Source organism: Bubalus kerabau, chromosome 10 (assembly GCF_029407905.1).
Source record: "Bubalus kerabau isolate K-KA32 ecotype Philippines breed swamp buffalo chromosome 10, PCC_UOA_SB_1v2, whole genome shotgun sequence".
In the NCBI taxonomy this organism is placed as follows: Eukaryota; Metazoa; Chordata; class Mammalia; order Artiodactyla; family Bovidae; genus Bubalus; species Bubalus kerabau.
The window spans coordinates 7,790,283-7,809,061 of record NC_073633.1 but is presented as its reverse complement, the minus strand read 5'-3'; the positions used below and the strand labels follow the sequence as shown (position 1 = coordinate 7,809,061).

Genomic DNA, 18,779 nt, shown 5'->3' with positions numbered 1-18,779 from the left:
TAATGCAGAAGAATGAATAAGTGATATAGATGATAGAATAATTGAAATCACGCAATCAAGAGAGCAGACAGAAACACAAATTAAAAAAAAATATGAAAGCAACATAAGCAACCTATGGGATAATATAAAGAATGCCAATCTATGCCTAATAGGGATCTCAGAGAGAAAAGAAAGAGAAGAAAGTATTGCAAATGTATTTAAAGAAATTATGGCTGGAAACTTCTGAAACCTAAAGCAGGAAACAGATATCCAGATATAGGAAGCACAGGTAGACCTACACCAAGACATATTATAATAAAAATGGCAAAATTCAAGGAAAAATAGGACACACATCAATGAGCAGATATTTGGGACAAAAATCAATAAGGCAACAGAGACCCTAAATGATACAACAGAATACCTAGAGTTATTACAGACAATGTAGCTAAAAGAAGGAGAATATGCATCCTTTTCAAGTGCACTTGGAACATGCTCTAGGACTGACCACAAACAAGCCTAAACAGAAATTATTTAAATCATCTTTTTTGACTGCAATGGCATGACACTAGATATCAGCCACAGAAAAAGAAATGAGAAAAAAACAGAAACAATTACTTGGTGACTAAACAACATGCTAGCAAAACGAAAACAGACAAACAAATGGATCAATGATGAAATCAAAGAAGAAATTTAAAAATATATTGAGGAAAATAACAACAAAAATACAGCCATTCAAAACCTATGGCATGCAGCAAAAACTATTCTTAGAGGAAAGTTCACACAGGCCTTCTTTAAGAAACAAGAAAAATATCAAAAACAACCTAATCCACCACCTAAAAGAATTAGAAAAAGAACAAACAAAACCTACATTCAGCAGAAGGAAGGAGATAACAAAGATCAGAGAGGAGATAAATAAAATAGAGATTTAAAAAAATACAAAAAAAATCAATAAAACCAAGAGTTCGTTCTTTGAAAGGGTAAACAGAATTTACAAACCTCTGGCCAGGCTTATAGGGAAGACAGATGGCCCAAATGAAATAAGAAATGAAAGAGGAGAAATAACAAGATACTGCAGAGAAAGAAAAAAACAAACCAAGAGAATATTATGAAAAATTATAAGTTGACAATCTTAAAGATTGGACAATCTCAAAGAAATGAACAACCTTTGAGAAACATATAGCCCACTGAAACTGAATCAAGAAGAAATAGATAACTTGAACGGACCAGTCACTAGAAATGGAATCGTCATTAATTAAAAAAAAAAAAATCACTAAGTGCAAAAACCCATGATCAGAAGGCTTCAATGGAGAATTCTAACAAACATACAAAGAACTTATGCCAATACTTCTCAAACTCTTCGAAAAGACTGAAGTGGAAGAAACACTCCTGAAGACATTCTGTAACACCACTGTCACCAAAGACATTACTACAAAAGAAAATTACAAGCTAATATCTTTGGTGAATATAGACAGAAACATTTTCAACAAAATATTAGCAAACTGAATCTGAAAGCACATAAAAAAGGCCAAAAACCATAACCAAGTTGGATTCATCCCACGTTCACAAGGATGGTTCAACACATGCAAATTAATCAATGTGATACTCTACACCAGCAAAAGGACCAAACCCATATGATCACCTCAATAGATGCAGAAAAAGCACTGGATAAAATTCAATATTCATTTATGATAAAAATCCTGATGAAAATGTGTATAGAGTGAATATATCTCATCATAGTAAAAGCTGTTTATGACAAACCCGTAGCCAATATAATACTCAAAGCTGAAAGCCTTCTTACTAAAATCTAGAACAAGACAAGGATGCAGCTCTCACCACTTCTCTTTAAAAACTATTGGCAGTCTTTAAGCACAGCAATCAGACAAAAAAAAGAAATAAAATGTGTTCAAATTCATAGAGAAGAGGTAAAATTGTCATTATATGCAGATGACATGGTAAAATATATACAAAGAAAACCCTGAAGACTCCACTCAAAAATTACTAGAACTGATATACTGATTCAGCAACATAGCAGGATAAAAGATGGACATATGGAAAATGGTTGCATTTCTTTACACTAACAGTGAAATACTAAAAAGGGAATGTAAGCAATCTCTTTTAAAATCACACCAAAAAACCCCCACTAAAATTTAGGAATAAATCTCACCAAAGAGGTGAAAGACTTACATGCTGAAAATTCAAAACATTAATACAGAAAATGAAACATGATTCAAGGAAATGGAAAGATATCCCATGCTCTTGGATGGGAAGAATTAATATTTTTAAGTGGCCATACTACTGATTCAATGTGATCCCTATTAAATTACCCATGATATTTTCCCACAGAAATAGAACAAATAATACTAAAGTTTATATGGAACCACAAAAGACCCAGAATCACCAAAGCAATCCTTAGGAAAAAGAACAAAGCTGGAGGCATAACCCTCCCAGACTCCAGACAATACTACAAGGCTACAGGAGTCAAAATAGCACGCTATTGGCACAGAAACTGACATACAGATAATGGAACAGAATACAGAGCCAAGAAATAGACCCACACACCTATGGGCAATTAATCTTCAACAAGGAGGCACGAACATACAACGAGGAAAAGACGTTCTCTTTAGCAAGTGGTGCTGGCAAAATTCGACAGTCGCATGTAAATCAGTGAAATCAGAACACACTCTCCCACCCTACACAAAAGTCAACTCAAAATTGCTTAAAAACCTAAATATAAGACAAGACACCATAAAATTCCTAGAAGAGAATATAGGCAAAACATTCTCTGACATAAATTCTACCAATGTTTTCTTAAGCCAGTGCCCCAAGGCAATGGAAATAAAAGCAAAAACAAACCAAAGGGAGCTAATCAAATTTACAAGCTTTTGAACAGCAAAGGAAATGAAGTGAAGTGAAAGTCGCTCAGTCGTGTCTGACTCTTGGCGACTCCATGGACTATACAGTCCCTGGAATTCTCCAGGCCAGAATACTGGAGTGGGTAGCCTTTTCCTTCTCCAGGGAATCTTCCCAAACCAGGGATCGAACCCAGGTCTTCCACATTGCAGGTGGATTCTTTACCGGCTGAGCCACAAGGGAAGCCTATAGCAAAGGAAACTATAAACAAAACAGCCTACAGAGTCAGAGAAAATACTTGCAAATGACACAACTGACAAGGTCTTTGGCTCCAAAACATACAAACAGCTAATACAACTTAATTTAAAAAAACACAACCCAATCCAAAAATGGGCACAAGAGCTAAACAGACATTTATCCAAAGACATACAGATGGCCATTAGGCACATGAAAAGATGCTCAACATTGCTAATTATTAGAGAAATGCAAACTAAAACTACAATGAGGTACCACTTCACACCAGTCAGAATGGCCATCATTAAGAAGTCTACAAATAGCAAATGCTGGAGAGGGTGTAGGGAAAAGGAAGTCTCATACACTATTGCTGGGAGTGTAAGTTGGTTCAGCCACTATGGAGTAGAATTGCCATATGATCTAGCAGTCCCACTCCTGGGCATATATATTTTCAAAACTACAATTTGAAAAGATACATGTATCCTTGTGTACATAACAACACTATCTACAATAGCTAAGACATGGCAACAACCTTAATGTCCATCAGCAGATGAAAGGATAAAGAAGATGTGGTATATATAAACAATGGAGTACTACTCAGCCATAAAAAGAATGAAATAATGCCATTTGCAGCAACAAGGATGGGCCTAGAGATTATCATACTAAGTGAAGTAAGTCAGAAAGAGAAAGACAAGTACCATATAATACCGCTTATATGTGAAATCTGAAATACGACTGAAATCAACATATCTACAAAAGAAAAACAGACTCACAGACATACAGAATACACTTGTGGGTGTCAAAGAGGGTGGGATAGGGGAGGAAGAATTAGGAGTTTGGGATTAGCAGAGGCAAACTATTGCACACAGGATGGATAAGCAATAAGGTCCTACTGTAGAGCACAGGCAACTATACGATATTCAATATCCTGTGACAAATTATAACAAGACAATATGTGTGCATGTATCACTGAGTCACTTTGTTGTACAGAAGAAATTAACACAACATTGTAAAACAACTACACGAGTAAAATTCTTTTAAAAAGAGGAAGGATAGAAGAAGAAGGAAAAAGACAAATAATGACAACCTCAGTGGTTTTCTCTTGAAGGGTAATGAGGACTTTGTCTATTAGGCAGCTCTATCATCTTGTGTTTTTAAAATAAGACCCATGGAAAGGGAAGAGATCTTTGTTTCATCAGCTCTAATATTAGTTAGGTCTTGACTCATTTGATCCATCACAACGGAATTCTTGTTCAGGCATTTTAACATATAAAACCCCTTGTTTTAATATTTTGATAATCATCTTTACATAGCATTGTAAACACAACCTAAAATTTATTTTAAAACCTTTCCATGATTGTCTTGGATTTACAACTTACATTTCAGCCAAGGAGAAGTTATTTTTTGATAAGACCATTTGTTTCTTTCTTAGAAATATTATGGAAACTCTCTTCCCTCATGGTTTAACAATACATTTCTGCCAAGAACCATGGCAGAAATGAGTTTTATCTTAATGTCCTTGGCTCCCCAAAGTAATTCATGATATAAATTGTTATTTAAAATTTTTAAATGACAGTTTCATTTTGAGTTTTTAACCAATGAAATGTGAATATCTAAGATGATTCTATGAAATAATTCATTACTTTCATTAGCTTTACGAAGAAAACATGCACTGTTAATTTCTTTACGTCTACATTTTTGAAATGGGAAAGCTTTGCAGGCATTAGCATTCAGATCAACTGTATATTACATGCTTCAAAGTGAAACAATCACATAGGGTATAAATTCTATCAAAATTTCATAAACACAAGGACAAGAAAATTGAAATATAAAAGAACATAAGGAATCTCAGTGCTTCAGAGATGATGTGCAAGACGGTACAGGGCTGACCCTGTGCTCTCCCAGGGCTGCTGTGACTTGTGCTTCTTTTTCACAGTTTATCAAAGACCAGAGAAACACCGAGCAATGACTCATGAGAAACGTGACAATGTACATTTTATCTAAAAATGCATTGCAAAAGTGCAGGGGTGAATAGGCTGGAAGAAGAAAGAAAGAAAAATATATGAATAAAAGAGCCTGAAATTAAAAGCAAGTCATATCTGACTTAGGCAATTCCAGTGCAAAAAACTGGTATTTAAATTTCATGTGATCAAAGGCAAAAAAAAAAAAAAAAAAAGATGTCTGACAAAATTAAAACAAAGTTCATCTAAAGGAAACTAACCTTTTATACAAACTCTGAGAAAACTTCTTATAGGAAACTAAATTTATCAGCCACTCTCTGTACAGTTTCTAGGTAATCTCGATACTTAGGCTCCTGATCCCCAGGAAATTTACATGGGCTATAACTAACTTCCCAGAAGCACCCCCAGACCACTGCTTTGTGGCCTGAGTCTGTGTGAATTTGCTTGGCCAGTGGATAAAGACTATGCCACTGTATACAGTTTTGCAAATAGATTAGTCAAAGAGCACTCAACTTTTCTATATGAAGTACACAACTTCTCATCAAGTTAATTAAGAAACTGTTCTTAAGAGGGAAATGGAATGGAGCTCCTTAGATTAAGGACAGAGGGACTGAAGTTTACAGCAGGAGCTCAGAGGGCAGCAGGGAAGATAGTGTGAATTTCCCAGCATGCAATACTTTTGTGTCCATATAGATCAAGTGGCTTAGAACGTATTCTCTAAAAACAAAGTAAGATTACAGGTGAAACTTAAGCAAGGAAGTAGTTAAAGGCATGAAATAAAAGATTTGTGCTGTCAGATGAGACTTTGCAGGAGCTGCTCTTGAGATGCCAGGGACGGAGAAAAAAATCAAGGAAAGATAAAAGCATTACAAGAGCCAGGGAAGGTTAACCTCAAACTTGGCTCTGATCCATGGCAAATGAAGCGGTTTGTACAAACCCTGAGTCATACCTGATTCAAGAATAAAAGAGTGGATGTCTTGCCAAAAACCAATGCCAAAGAAGTTGTTTCTAAGAAGCATAAGGGGAAAAACTCTGCAATCACCAGTTCTGTGTGTATAAATAGCATCATTCATGTCCCTTGTGGGCTTGTTATGGGCCCTCCAAAAATACACCCATGCAAATTTTATTTCCCAAAGCATTATACTATATAATAAAATGCCATCTTTTGAGGAAAAAGAAAGGGATCCAAGAGTAATCATAAAGGACCATATCAATTGTAATAAAAATTACTAAAATTCATAAAACTGTATTTTCTTTTATAAGCAAAGAATGCTAAATTATATTTTCCACAAATAGTCATCTTGTTACAACTGGTAACCCTAAAATGAGCCCCCAGATTTTATTTTCACAGCTAGCTGTTCAGTACTACCAAGTGGGAGAAGAATGTTCCTACTTGGTATATGTCATGGACACTCAGTCCTTCCAGCTAGTTCTCACTCTTTGAACAATCTTCTTAAGCAGCTGCTACAAGGGTACACACTGCCCTGGCCATGCTTCAATGGTCCTTACTTTGAGAGCCTGCTTCTCTCGTGCCAACCTGAGGGTGGACACAGTGGAGGCGTTGGGCAGAGATGCCTGGCTTGAGGCATTCTGGGAATTTCCTGCCTATGGGGCTCCCAGTGCTAGCTCACATCCTTCTGTAGGCAGAAACCAAACCAGCACCAGGATGATGCTCTTTGCTGTAACCCAGCTGAAAAAGCAGATAGGAATGAGGGGAACCCAAGTCACTAAAACTGGAGCATCTGGGGCAGACATTTCAAAGTTCACATCACATGGCAGTAAATTTTAGACAATTTGATAGCCTTCCATTTTCTTACATCTCAAGTAAATGGTACACACCAGTCCTGGCCAGGTGAGGAAGGGACAAGGAACATGTCTGAGCCTGCTCAGTGTCCCAGCAGAGTGGCATGTCACGACAGGCAGCAAACCTCACTCAAAAGCTCCATAAGATCTGGCCTCCCACTCCCAGCCCTGTGTCTCTTTCCCAATTCACTCTGGACACTCCTGACCCAGCGGCCTTGTGTCCACATACCAAGTCCCTCCCTGGCCTCACTTTCTTCATACAAACCTTTTCCTCTCCCTGGAATGCCCTTCCTCCCTGACACTTTGCCTGGCTCCCACCCTTTCCCATCTCAGTTTCAAAGTCAACTTTCCAGGGATTTCTTTCTCTGAATAGATCCCATTCCTCTCCCTTAGTGCCCAAATCTGATCAGAAGTCTTAGTCCCTCACATACTTGTCAAAAATGTAATTAACCATCATTTGTTAATTAATAAAAAAAGGTGTTAATTATTTAAAAAAAAAAGTGGTCACCTATAAGCTCCATGAAAGGAAGACAGAGGCAGTTTGTCCTTTTTTTGCTCTATTTCCAGTTACTAGGTGAGCACTGTCATTGAGATAATAAAAAAGAAATATTCATTAAAATGATAAACACTAACTATTTAATTGAAAAAGTGTTATTCTTCAACTGTTTGATACATTTCAAGATAGTTTTCATGGCCCACATTTTATAGATGAGGAAAGTACATTTCAGAGAAGAGGATTTCATTTAAGTTCACCTGGCAAGTTGGAAATGGCAGAATCCAGATGTAAAGAAATTCTTGACCTTGAAGCTGAAGCTCTAAGATCAAATTTGCTCATCCCAAAGAGCAAATCCAGCAGCACTGTCTCCTCAACAGAGCTTCATGATGCAAATTAAGATGAAAACTGAACCCACGTACCTACAGTCAATTAACCTTTGACAAAGGAGGTAAGAATATACACTGGGAAAACATGTCTTCAGCAAGTGGTGTTGGGAAAGATGGACAGCCCCATGTAAATCAATTAAATTAGAACATACCCTTACACCATACACAAAAATCAACACAGAATCATTTAAAGACCTAAATAGACGACACGACACCATAAAACTCCTAGAAGAGGACATAGGCACATGTTCTCTGACACAAATCATACCAGTTTTCTTAGGGCAGTCTCTCAAGGCAGTAGAAATAAAAACAAAAACAAATGGGACCTAGTCAAACTTATAAGCTTTTGCAGAACAAAGGAAACCATAGACAGAATGAAAAGATAACCTACAGCATGGAAGAAAATATTTGCAAACAATGCCACCAACAAGGGATTAATTTCCCAAAGTATACAAACAGCTTGTACAACTCAACAACAACAAAAAACAACCCAGTTCAAAAATGGGCACAAGAGCTAAATAGACATTTCTCCAAAGACATACAGATGGCCATTGGATACAGGAAAAGATGCTCAACATTACTAATTGTTAGAGAAATGCAAATCAAAACCACAATGAGGTAATCGCCTCATACCATTCAGAACGGCCATCATTGAAAAGTCTACAAATGACAAGTGCTGGAGAGTGTGTGAGGAAAAGGGAGCCCTCCTACACTATTGGTGGGAGCGTAAATTGGTGCAGCCACCGTGGAAAACAATACAGAGACTCCTCAAAAAACTAAAACTAGAATTACCATATGATCTGGCAATCCCACTCTTGGGCATATATCCAGATGAAACTATAACTCAGAAAGAAACACGCACCCTTTGTTCATATGAGCACTATTCACAATAGCTGAGACATGAAAACAACCTAAGTGCCCACTGACAGATGAATGGATGAAGAAGATGTGGGATATATACCTGATGAAATACCACTCAGCCATTAAAAAGAATGAAATAATGCCATTTGCAGCAACATGGATGAAACTAGAGATTATCATATTAAGTCAGAAAGAGAAAGAGAAGTACCATAGGGCATCACTTATATGTGGAATCTAAATAAGACACAAATGAACCGATCTATGAAACAGAAACATGGACATAGAGAACAGGCTTGTGGTGGCCAAGGGGGAAGGGTTTGGGAGAGGGGTGGAGAGGGAGGCTGGGGTTAGAAGATGTGAGCTTATATAGAGTGGATAAACAACAAGGTCCTACTGCACAGCACAGGGAACTATATTCAATATCCTATGATAAACCATAATGGAAAAGAATATTAAAAAATAATATATATACACACACACACGTATAACTGAATCACTTTGCTATACAGCAGTAATTAACAACACTGCAAAACAACTATATTTCATTTAAATTAAAAAAGGATGAAAACTGTTGATGTTCTCTTCCAGTAGAAAATTGACTTATGTATGCTGCCTTTCTGCTTGGGAAATCAAATATTTTACTATGACTTTACACATAGATGGAATGGACTAAGTGTCTTCGTGAGTATTCATAAAAGAGACGGACAGTGAAAAGACACTTACCATAATCCCAGTGAGCAAACAGACTCCCTTCCCACAATATGTGTTAGGCACCATGTCACCATAACCGATGGAGAGAAAAGTTATTGATATCAGCCACATTGCTCCAAGGAAGTTGCTAGTCACATCCTGTTGATCATGGTACCTGAAAAATAGCAAACAAAGCCAGTCCTTTATAATTAGTCTAGAGGAGGGCCACCAAGGGCAGTTTGACTCAATCCAGTGAATTTACTAAGTAGCTTCCACAAAATGCTCTATTTAGAGGTTTTCACAGCTCACTATTATAAGTAAAATTGGGGTTCTACCTAAGCAATGTGAAAGACATCAAGATTTCTTCAACTTTAAAAATAATTTGAAAGGGAAGCTGCAAAATATGAAAATAGCTTTTATCACTGGTGTTAGTTGACTAATGCACATTTATCTCTGAGTCCTGTTCTTTGCTCACAAAAATGTCCTTCCTTGATGTTCACTAATGTGCCCAAAGTGTAGGACGATGTGCGGGTGCCAAATCTCCTTCCTCGCCTCTGTATCAGGAGAAGCCGTGGTGTCCCCTTTGCTATCTGATTCCCTAGTGGGCCAATGGTGACCCTTCAAAATCAGTTCAGTCAGAAGCCTCTTCTGTTTTTCTCCCAGCCCCTCCCGGGGGCTCCTCCCACAGGACTAGACTGTACTTGTCCTGTACTAGTCATCCTCCTTGAAGGTGGGAAAAATATCTTCGATTGCACAGTCCACACCCAGAACTAGAGCTTAATGTAAGTCATTGCCCCATGAGTTACACACACAGCGTTTGTATTCAAAAGGAGAGATATGTAGTTTATCCTGGTTATCCTAGAAGGCGTCAGGTTTTTCTAACGAGGAGGAAGGTTTTTATATCAGAAAGAGATATTATACAATGTTTTTCTTGAATTACCGGTGTTAAACAGTAACCCAGGCCCCTCGTGGGGCACTACTGTTCTTCACGCATACAAGCGTGAGGCCATGCCAGTTGTCACCCGGGAGGAACTTGCCCTGGATGTGTGCTCTGCACAGTCGCGGGCAGGGTGGCCCTCACCCAGGGTTGCAGTCATGGGCATTCTGTACTCTTCACTCTGCTTGTGTTAAGGACCACCCTTTCTTCCCAGCTCCCAGAGCCCACTAGGAACAGCTTGCCCTTCCTTGTTTCTTGGTCTCTGAAGCATGCTGATAACCCCCAAGCTGGCATTCACTCAGTTCTGCCTTTCAGCTCAACCATCTGTGTCATCAGAGCTGTGGAGACAAGAAGCCTCCCCGTGACCTGAGCCCCAGGATTGATCCCATTCACAACCTACATTGCGCCATTACAACCTCTGAGACTTCTTTTTTCTGTTCTTTATCTCATGCCAAGGCTTCTGCCATAACCCAAAGTGCAGAAAGGTTAGAGAGTATAAGCTTTCCCCTGTAGTGCTGTCCCTTTGACAGTGGAGACAGTGGGTCTTATCTCTGTCTTCGGACACAGAATGGCCCATGCTTATCACTTTTACACTCTTTTGTTTGCTTCCAAACAAGAGAGAAGCTAAGAAATGGTATTTCATGTTACACTGGCTAGGAAAGAGAAAGCCCTGGCTGGAGTGAGTAGAAACCCAGAGCAAGGAGGTGTGATGGCATCACCGTATCTTCTGAAAGAAAAGGGAAGGGCAGGTATGCAGCAGCCAGCCCTGCTGAGCAGCATGCTGCGAGTCTCTGGTGGCAGGAGAACAGCAGCCTCACCACTCAGCTCCAGGAAATGGCCATCGTGACTCAGAGGCAGAGTCCCCTCTTCCTAGGATGGCTGAGTGGAGAGGCTGTCTCTGCCAAAAGGGAGGTCAAGATGTAGTCCTCATATTAGACAGATAGATAGATAGATACACATGCTCAGTCATGCTTGACACTGTGCGACCTTATGGACTGTAGTCCACCAGACTCCTCTGTCCACGGGATTTCTCAGGCAAGAATACTGGAGTGGGTTGCCATTTCCTTTTCTAGCGGATCTTCCCCAACCAGGGATCGGACCCATGTCTCCTGCATCTCCTGCACGGCAGGCAGATTCTTTACCTTTTGAGCCACCAGGAAGCCTTAGGCCTCGTATTACTCAATCACTAAAAAACAAATGAAATAATGCCATTTGCAGTGACCTGGGTGGGCCTAGAGATGGTCATACTAAGTAAAGTAAGTCTGACAGAGAAAGACAAATATCATATGATATTGCTTATAGGTGGGATCTAAAAAAAAAATGAAACAAATGCACTTATTTACAAAACAGAAACAGACACAAAAAACAAACTCATGGTTATGAAAGAGGAGGGGAGGGGAGGGGCAATTTAGGAGTTTGGGATTAACAGATACATACTACCATAAATAACACTGATAAATAATAAGGCCTACCATAAATAGCATTGATAAAGAACATACATAGTAGAGAACTATAATAATCTATAACGGGAAAGAATCTGAAAAAAAAAAACATAGGTATGTATAACTGAATCACTTTGGTATACACTTGAAACCAATACAACATTGTAAGTCAACTATACTTCAATTTTTTTTTTTTTAAAGATGTATTCCTAACTTTCAAGGAAGATAGATGAGTGCGCTTCCTCTGAGAACCTCTGATAAATAACACGCACATAAAAGCAGAGTGATGTGACACGTGTGAGCTCAGCTACGCGTGGGCTAGCAGGCTCTGTGGGCTGCTCGGGGAGGCTGCGATGCCTGTGTGATGGGGGTGCCATGGGGGAATGTGGTTTCTATTTCAAAAAGAACCCTCAGAAGCACGCTATGGATTATAATCCACTCACAATATTGAGGCTCTCTATGAACAGTCCTCATCAAGCAATTGCCCGAAACAGAGAATATATTACCTTGGCATGAGTGTGGGCTACACAGGAGAGGGGAGGCAAAAGCTTCATGTCCTATTCAATTTTCAGCTGTGACACAAAGTTCCTTCCTAACAAAGCACAATTTACATAAAGATCCGATACGTTTAGGAGCTGATGGCCCTGACTCCTTGATGCAGATGAAATATTTGCTGAGGCCTCACTATGTGTTCAGCACTGAACTTGCATTTTCTCTATTTACAATCTTTGGCTGAGATAACTATGGTCTTTACCCATTATCAACAAAGTGTTCTCAGTCGCTAGCCATGAAGAAAACATGACCACGTCTGAGTGATATCCTCAAGTTATCCTCATCATGAGTGACTAGCACATACCTGCCTCCTTGCCAGGCACATGCTGTTCCTCTGGTAGAGCAACTACAAAGAGGAAGTTTGAGATTTTGTACTATAAACAAAGGTCTTTAAGGGGCCTTCACTGCTGGGGTGCACAGGTCAGTCTCCTCAGCTTGGGCAAAGGTGTGAAAATCTTTGTCATCTGTTCTTCCTGAAGCGCTTTGATTTGGTTTTCAAAGTATAGAGCACTTAATGACTTTGAAAGTTACAATGAAAGTTAGTTGCCTACATTTAATAAATACACACGTCTAAAATATACAAATTTCTCCCATCCTTATTCAATTCTTCACCATCCTCAAGTATTATGCCATTATATCATTTAATCAGTATTAGTTATATGCTGGGCTGCAGTCCATGGGGTCACGAAGAGTTGGACACGACTGAGCGACTTCACTTTCATTTTTCACTTTCATGCATTGGAGAAGGAAATGGCAGCCTACTCCGGTGTTCTTGCCTGGAGAATCCCAGGGACCGGCGGACCTCGTGGGCTGCCGTCTATGGGGTTGCACAGAGTCGGACACGACTGAAGCAACTTAGCAGCAGCAGCAGTTATATGCTACGAAAGTCTATTGGGTCAGACACTGTATTGCTATATGAAGGGTCTAATTAGAAACAGACAACTTTCTAGGAGTTGGCATTTAAATGGCTTGGGGTTCAATGGTAAATTACCTTTTTTTTTTCTTATTAACTAATTAACATGCCTGAAAGATAACTTAGAATGGAAAAAGAATATTTCATACTAATGTTTAAGTAACATTTCAGACACACTTATGACTAGTCAACAAGAGGAAGGTAAGTAGGGACCACATTAGCTACTATTAGAACAATCAAAGTTTCTTTCTTGGAAACTCAGAAACAAATATTAAGACTTATCAACAGGATGACATTGCTTAGAACACTTCCAGGTTTTGAATAAATGCAGAGTGATACCATTGTGAATGATTAATATACACAATTTAAAAAGTTAAATATTTTCAAAATATTTCCTACAGTTTTTCACTTCAAAAACTTACTTAGATAATTCCAACCTTCTCCACAAGGAGAACTATTCTGGGAAAGACCTGAAAAAATAATTCATGGGGCAAATTTCAAATTCTAATCAATATGAATGCTTGTTTAATTAAGACATATTAAAGAAGATTAAAATTAGTGTAAGGAATTTCTGATGATCTCAAACTTTTAAAATAAGGGCTCTAGGGTTTACAGAAAGGACTTCGTGAACTGTTTTACAGAACTGCATACTGCAAAGACTTAAAGCTTGTGGGATCAGCTTTAAGGTTTTAAAAGAAGAAAATGTTTATTTTCGTAGTTTCCATTCATTTCTTCATTCACTCTTGGCTGTGGATCTATCACTATTTTTGAAATCACAAATATGACAGTTTTCCATTAGATTTGCTTAAGTTCACCAGGGTGATCTTTCCAAGGGCATTACTGAATTTTTCCCTCTGAATGAGATGGTCTCTACCCAGAACTCCTGCCCCCCCTACAGCACCTTTCCATAAGCAACAGGAGCTCTGGCTATAGTAAGGGCGGGCAGTTAAGCCATCCCCTCCCCAGCTCTTTCTCTACAGGTACACTTCCTTCTGCCTAACAAAACCCTCCCCTACCTTCCTAGCCCTGATTTGTACTTTGAGAATCTGGTCATAATTCCTCTTTTCCAGGTTCCACATAGTAATTTTAGCACGGTACTCTGGGTTGGACCACAGAGTACTGTGTCCATTCTCTGTATACCAGGAGCCTCTTACAGGTATCTCTCATGCCATCAATGTCAACATGGCCCAGTAGGCATATAACATATGCTCAGCTTAATAAACAGGCACCAAGAATCTAAATTATAAAGAATTTGAGGACAAAGATTATGCTTTACTCATTGTTTTATCTTTACTTAAAAGAATATAGCAGGAAATTGGTATTTACTGAATTAACAAATATGACAATATGAAACATTTTTTCTCAAACTGACTTGTCCTTAGCTACATGTTAGGCCTTCAGGATCACATATATAGAGATACGAAAAGGGGATAGAAATGAGTCTTTCCCTTCAATCAGTATGAATCGGACTTATCAGTTATGTTCCAAGATCTGTATGCAACTTATAAGTTACTTTTACACATGTAAAAAATAATTCAACAATGGAGATTTACAGCTTATAAACTATGTTCATTAACCCTTTTCTATTAAACATACTATTAATACTATGGAATGTAAAAATACCTTAATTGTCAGCTCTAACCTCAAATGTCAGCCTCAGTTAAATGGTGAAAAGTATTACAGAGATTTACATTCATGTGATCAACCTGCCATCAATTCTTTCTCCTGAATCCACCATTCTCTCCTGAAATAACACTAAAATGATAGTAGAGCAATTGAAAAAGATATAAACCCATAAGAACAAAAGGAAGAGAGAAATCAGAGAATAAAAATTATCATATTTTAACGCAAACACAAGTACATGGGGAATTCTGCTTCCAGCTAAGATGGAACAACAAAGGACTGAATTTACACTGCTTCCTAAAACAACTACAAACCAGAAAAAATATTTGAAACAATAGTTACCACAACATAATTTAGTAACAAAGAACAATGACTCCTGTGAGGTGGTAAACAACTGAAGTGAGTCGTAAAAGTGCCCCAGCTTCACGCCTCAGGAAAGGCTTCAGAATGTCACTCAGGGATGGAGATCAGTGGAGCCCAGACGTCTTCCCAAATTGAGAACAGAACTGGGAATACACAGAGACCATGAGTTTACAGGGCCAAGAACCAGAGAGGAAACATTTGCACAGAGACAGATCCAGAGAACTGTAGAGAGGTCTCCTTGATTATTCAGCCAACTACTTACTGATCAGTATGTGCAGATAAAACTGTAAGGTTTGAGAAGTGAAAATACTGTATGTAAGGTGGTACAGTATCACTTGAAGGTAGACTGTAGTAAGTGACAGAATATCAGGTGAAGATAAGACTGTGGTAATTTAGTTATAGTATACCTAAGTGTATAGGTATGCTATAAATCCTAAAAGAATAATTAAAAATAATATATCAAAGAGTAATGAGTTATAGCCTAGTAAAAGATATAAGATAGAATGAAAAAAAGATAAGCAATCCAAAATGAGGCAGAAATGGAAAAAAGGAGCAAAGAACAGATGGGACGAATAGAAAACAAGTAGCCAGAGGACATATTTACCCAAGCATATCTGTAACCACATTAAATATAAATGGCCTAAATACTCACAATTTAAAGGCATAGCTTATTATACAATCCATGGAAAGTTTACAACTTGGAAAAACCATGCAATGAGTGGGTAAAGTCCAAAGTTGAAAACAGGAGAAATTATGATGTCTGAGTATATGGAATAATAGATGCCCAGGTGCCTGCCCCTGCATGGTACTGCCAGACAGCTAACAGGAGACAGAGTTTTGTTCTCTGAGGAAAGACTGGAGATTCTGAGCCAGGGCCCAGCTAAGGTCAGGAAAGATGTTTGGATCTGAAAACATGGTGATTAAATTCAAGTTTCAAAGCTGAACAACATTCCTAACTTCCTTTCTTCACTCCCCGCTTTTGACCCTATATTAGAATTCACTAATACAGAGAAAGGATGTTTCTCTCTGGAGAAACAGAACTGTTTCAGTGAAAAGACTTTCATTACAGGAAGGGTTTTCTAATAAAAAATGCAGCTTTTTGCTTATATACCCCACAGAGAATTTCACCAGCTCCCTCCTCAAGCAAAGCTTCCAATTTCCAGTCTGGAACATGAAAGAATAACAAATGATCAGTACACATTTGAAGTATTCTTTCTATAAAAATATACAGCCAAAAAAAAAATGGGAGGGGAAAAGGAAGGAAATAAGGGAAAAGGAAGAAATAAGAAGAATCTAGAGATAATGTAGAGTGACAGGGTGTGGGATTCCTGCACTTTCTGCACTACATCATGAAAGAGCTAAAGGAAAATATGCAATCTATAAAAAGGAACAGGATGCTACAAAGGAATGCAACTAAAGAATAAAAAAAGAGGAACTTTTAAAAAACCTTAAGATTATAATAAAAAATAATCATAATACAATTAGAATATAAACTGGTAGAAATCTTCCAGGCAGTAGGACAAAAAGAGAAGGGAAGGGAAAAAAGAGAACAAAAAAGATGTATTTTCAGAGAACATAGAGGGTCTAATAACTAACTTTTCAGAAGGAGAATAGAGAAGTGGAAGGAAAGATAAGGGAATTTAAAAAAATTTATTTGACTTTCCAGGAAAACTGGAAGGTAGGCATCTCTAAAGAAAAGGTCTACTTAGTATCTGCATCAGTCAGTCAGTTCAGATCAGTTCAGTCGCTCAGTCATGTCCGACTCTTTGCGACCCCATGAATCGCAGCACGCCAGGCCTCCCTGTCCATCACCAACTCCCTGAGTTCACTCAAACTCATGTCCATCAAATTGGCGATGCCATCCAGCCATCTCATCCTCTGTCATCCCCTTCTCCTCCTGTCCCCAATCCCTCCCAGCATCAAGGTCTTTCCCAAAGAGTCAACTCTTCGCATGAGGTGGCCAAAGTATTGGAGTTTCAGCTTCAGCATCAGTCCTTCCAATGAACACCCAGGACTGATCTCCTTTAGGATGGACTGGTTGGATCTCCTTGCAGTCCAAGGGACTCATAGAGAATAACAAAAGACCTATGCAGAGAGGGATCATCCTAGATTTTTAATACTAGGAATAGAGAGAACTTCGAAAGTTACAGAGGGGAAAAAGAGATCACAGATAAACCTTAAAAATGGTTGCCTCACAAACACCAACATGTGGATCAATGGGACAGCACTGACAGCCCAAAAATAAACCCACACACCTATGGACAATTAACCTTTAATAGAGGAGGCAAGAATACACAATGGAGAAAAAATGGTCTCTTCAAATCTCTAGAAAAGTTGGACAGCCTCATGTAAATCACTGAAGTTAGAACACACCCTCACCCTAGACACAAACACAAACTCAGAATGACTTAAAGACATGACACCATTCAACTCCTGGGAGAGAATAGAGGCGAAACATTCTCTGACATAAATCATACCCATGTTTTCTTAGGTCAGTCTCCCAAGGCACTAGAAATTAAAATAAATAAATAAATAAACAAAGGGGACCTAATCAAACTTATAAGCTTCTGTACAACAAGGGAAAACATAAACAAAACAAAAAGACAACCTACAGACTAGGAGAAAGTATGTACAAATGACATGACCAAGAAGGGCTTACTTTCCAAAATATACAAACAACTTATATGACTCAACAGCCCCCCCCAAAAAAAAAAAATCAAACAACCTAATCCAAAAATGTGCAGAAGACCTAAATAGACATTTCTCCAAAGAAGACATACAGATGGCTAGTAGGCACATGGAAAGATGCTCACCATCACTAACTATTAGAGAAATGCAAATCAAAACTAAAATGATATACCACCTCACACTGGTTATAATGGCCATCATTAAAGTCTACAAATCATAAATGCTGGACAGGCTGTGCAGAAATGGGAACCCTCCTATCGTACTGGTGGGAATGTAAATTGGTACAGCCATTATGGAAAACAGTATGGAGGTTCTTCAAAAAAGTAAAAATATAGTTGCCATATAAGCCAGCAATCCAAGTCCTGGACATATACCCACACAAAGCTATAATTTAAAAAGGTACATGTACCCTTATGGTCATAGCAGCTTTATTTACAATAGCTAAGACATGGAAACAACCTAAATGTCTTTTGAAGATGAACGGATAAACAAGATGTGGTCCATGTATAGCACAAGGAATGATATTCAACATCCTGTAATAAACCAAAATGGAAATGAATGTGAAAAAAAAAGGATATGGCAGGGATTCCCTGGTGGCTCAGATGGTAAAGAGTTCAGCTGCAATGCGGGAGACCCAGGTTCGATCCCTGGGTTGGGAAGATCCCCTGGAGAAGGGAATGGCAACCACTCCAGTATTCTTGCCTGGAGAATCACATGGACAGAGGAGCCTCCAAAGTAGAAAATATGAAGTATATAAATATGTATAACTGAGTCACTCTGCTGTACAGCAGAAACACAGCAAATAAACTATATTTCAATAAAATTTAAAAATATATAAATGGTTACCTCTGCTGCTGCTGCTGCTGCTGCTGCTGCATCGCTTCAGTCGTGTCCAACTCTGTGCGACCCCAGAGACAGCAGCCCACCAGGCTCCCCGTCCCTGGGATTCTCCAGGTAAGAACATTGGAGTGGGTTGCCATTTCCTTCTCCAATGCATGAAA

At 38.6% G+C, this 18,779-nt stretch overlaps 1 protein-coding gene across 6 annotated transcripts in view; it reads right to left on the bottom strand.

Moving 5' to 3' along the window:
• The window catches only part of KCNN2 (potassium calcium-activated channel subfamily N member 2), a 582,895-nt gene that overhangs the window by 33,757 nt on the left and 530,359 nt on the right, over positions 1-18,779 (bottom strand). For all 6 annotated transcript variants that reach the window (XM_055536519.1, XM_055536520.1, XM_055536523.1 and 3 more), the window contains one exon: positions 9,294-9,435. In XM_055536519.1, the coding sequence (XP_055392494.1) occupies positions 9,294-9,435 (142 nt within the window). The remainder of the gene's footprint in view (positions 1-9,293; positions 9,436-18,779) is intronic.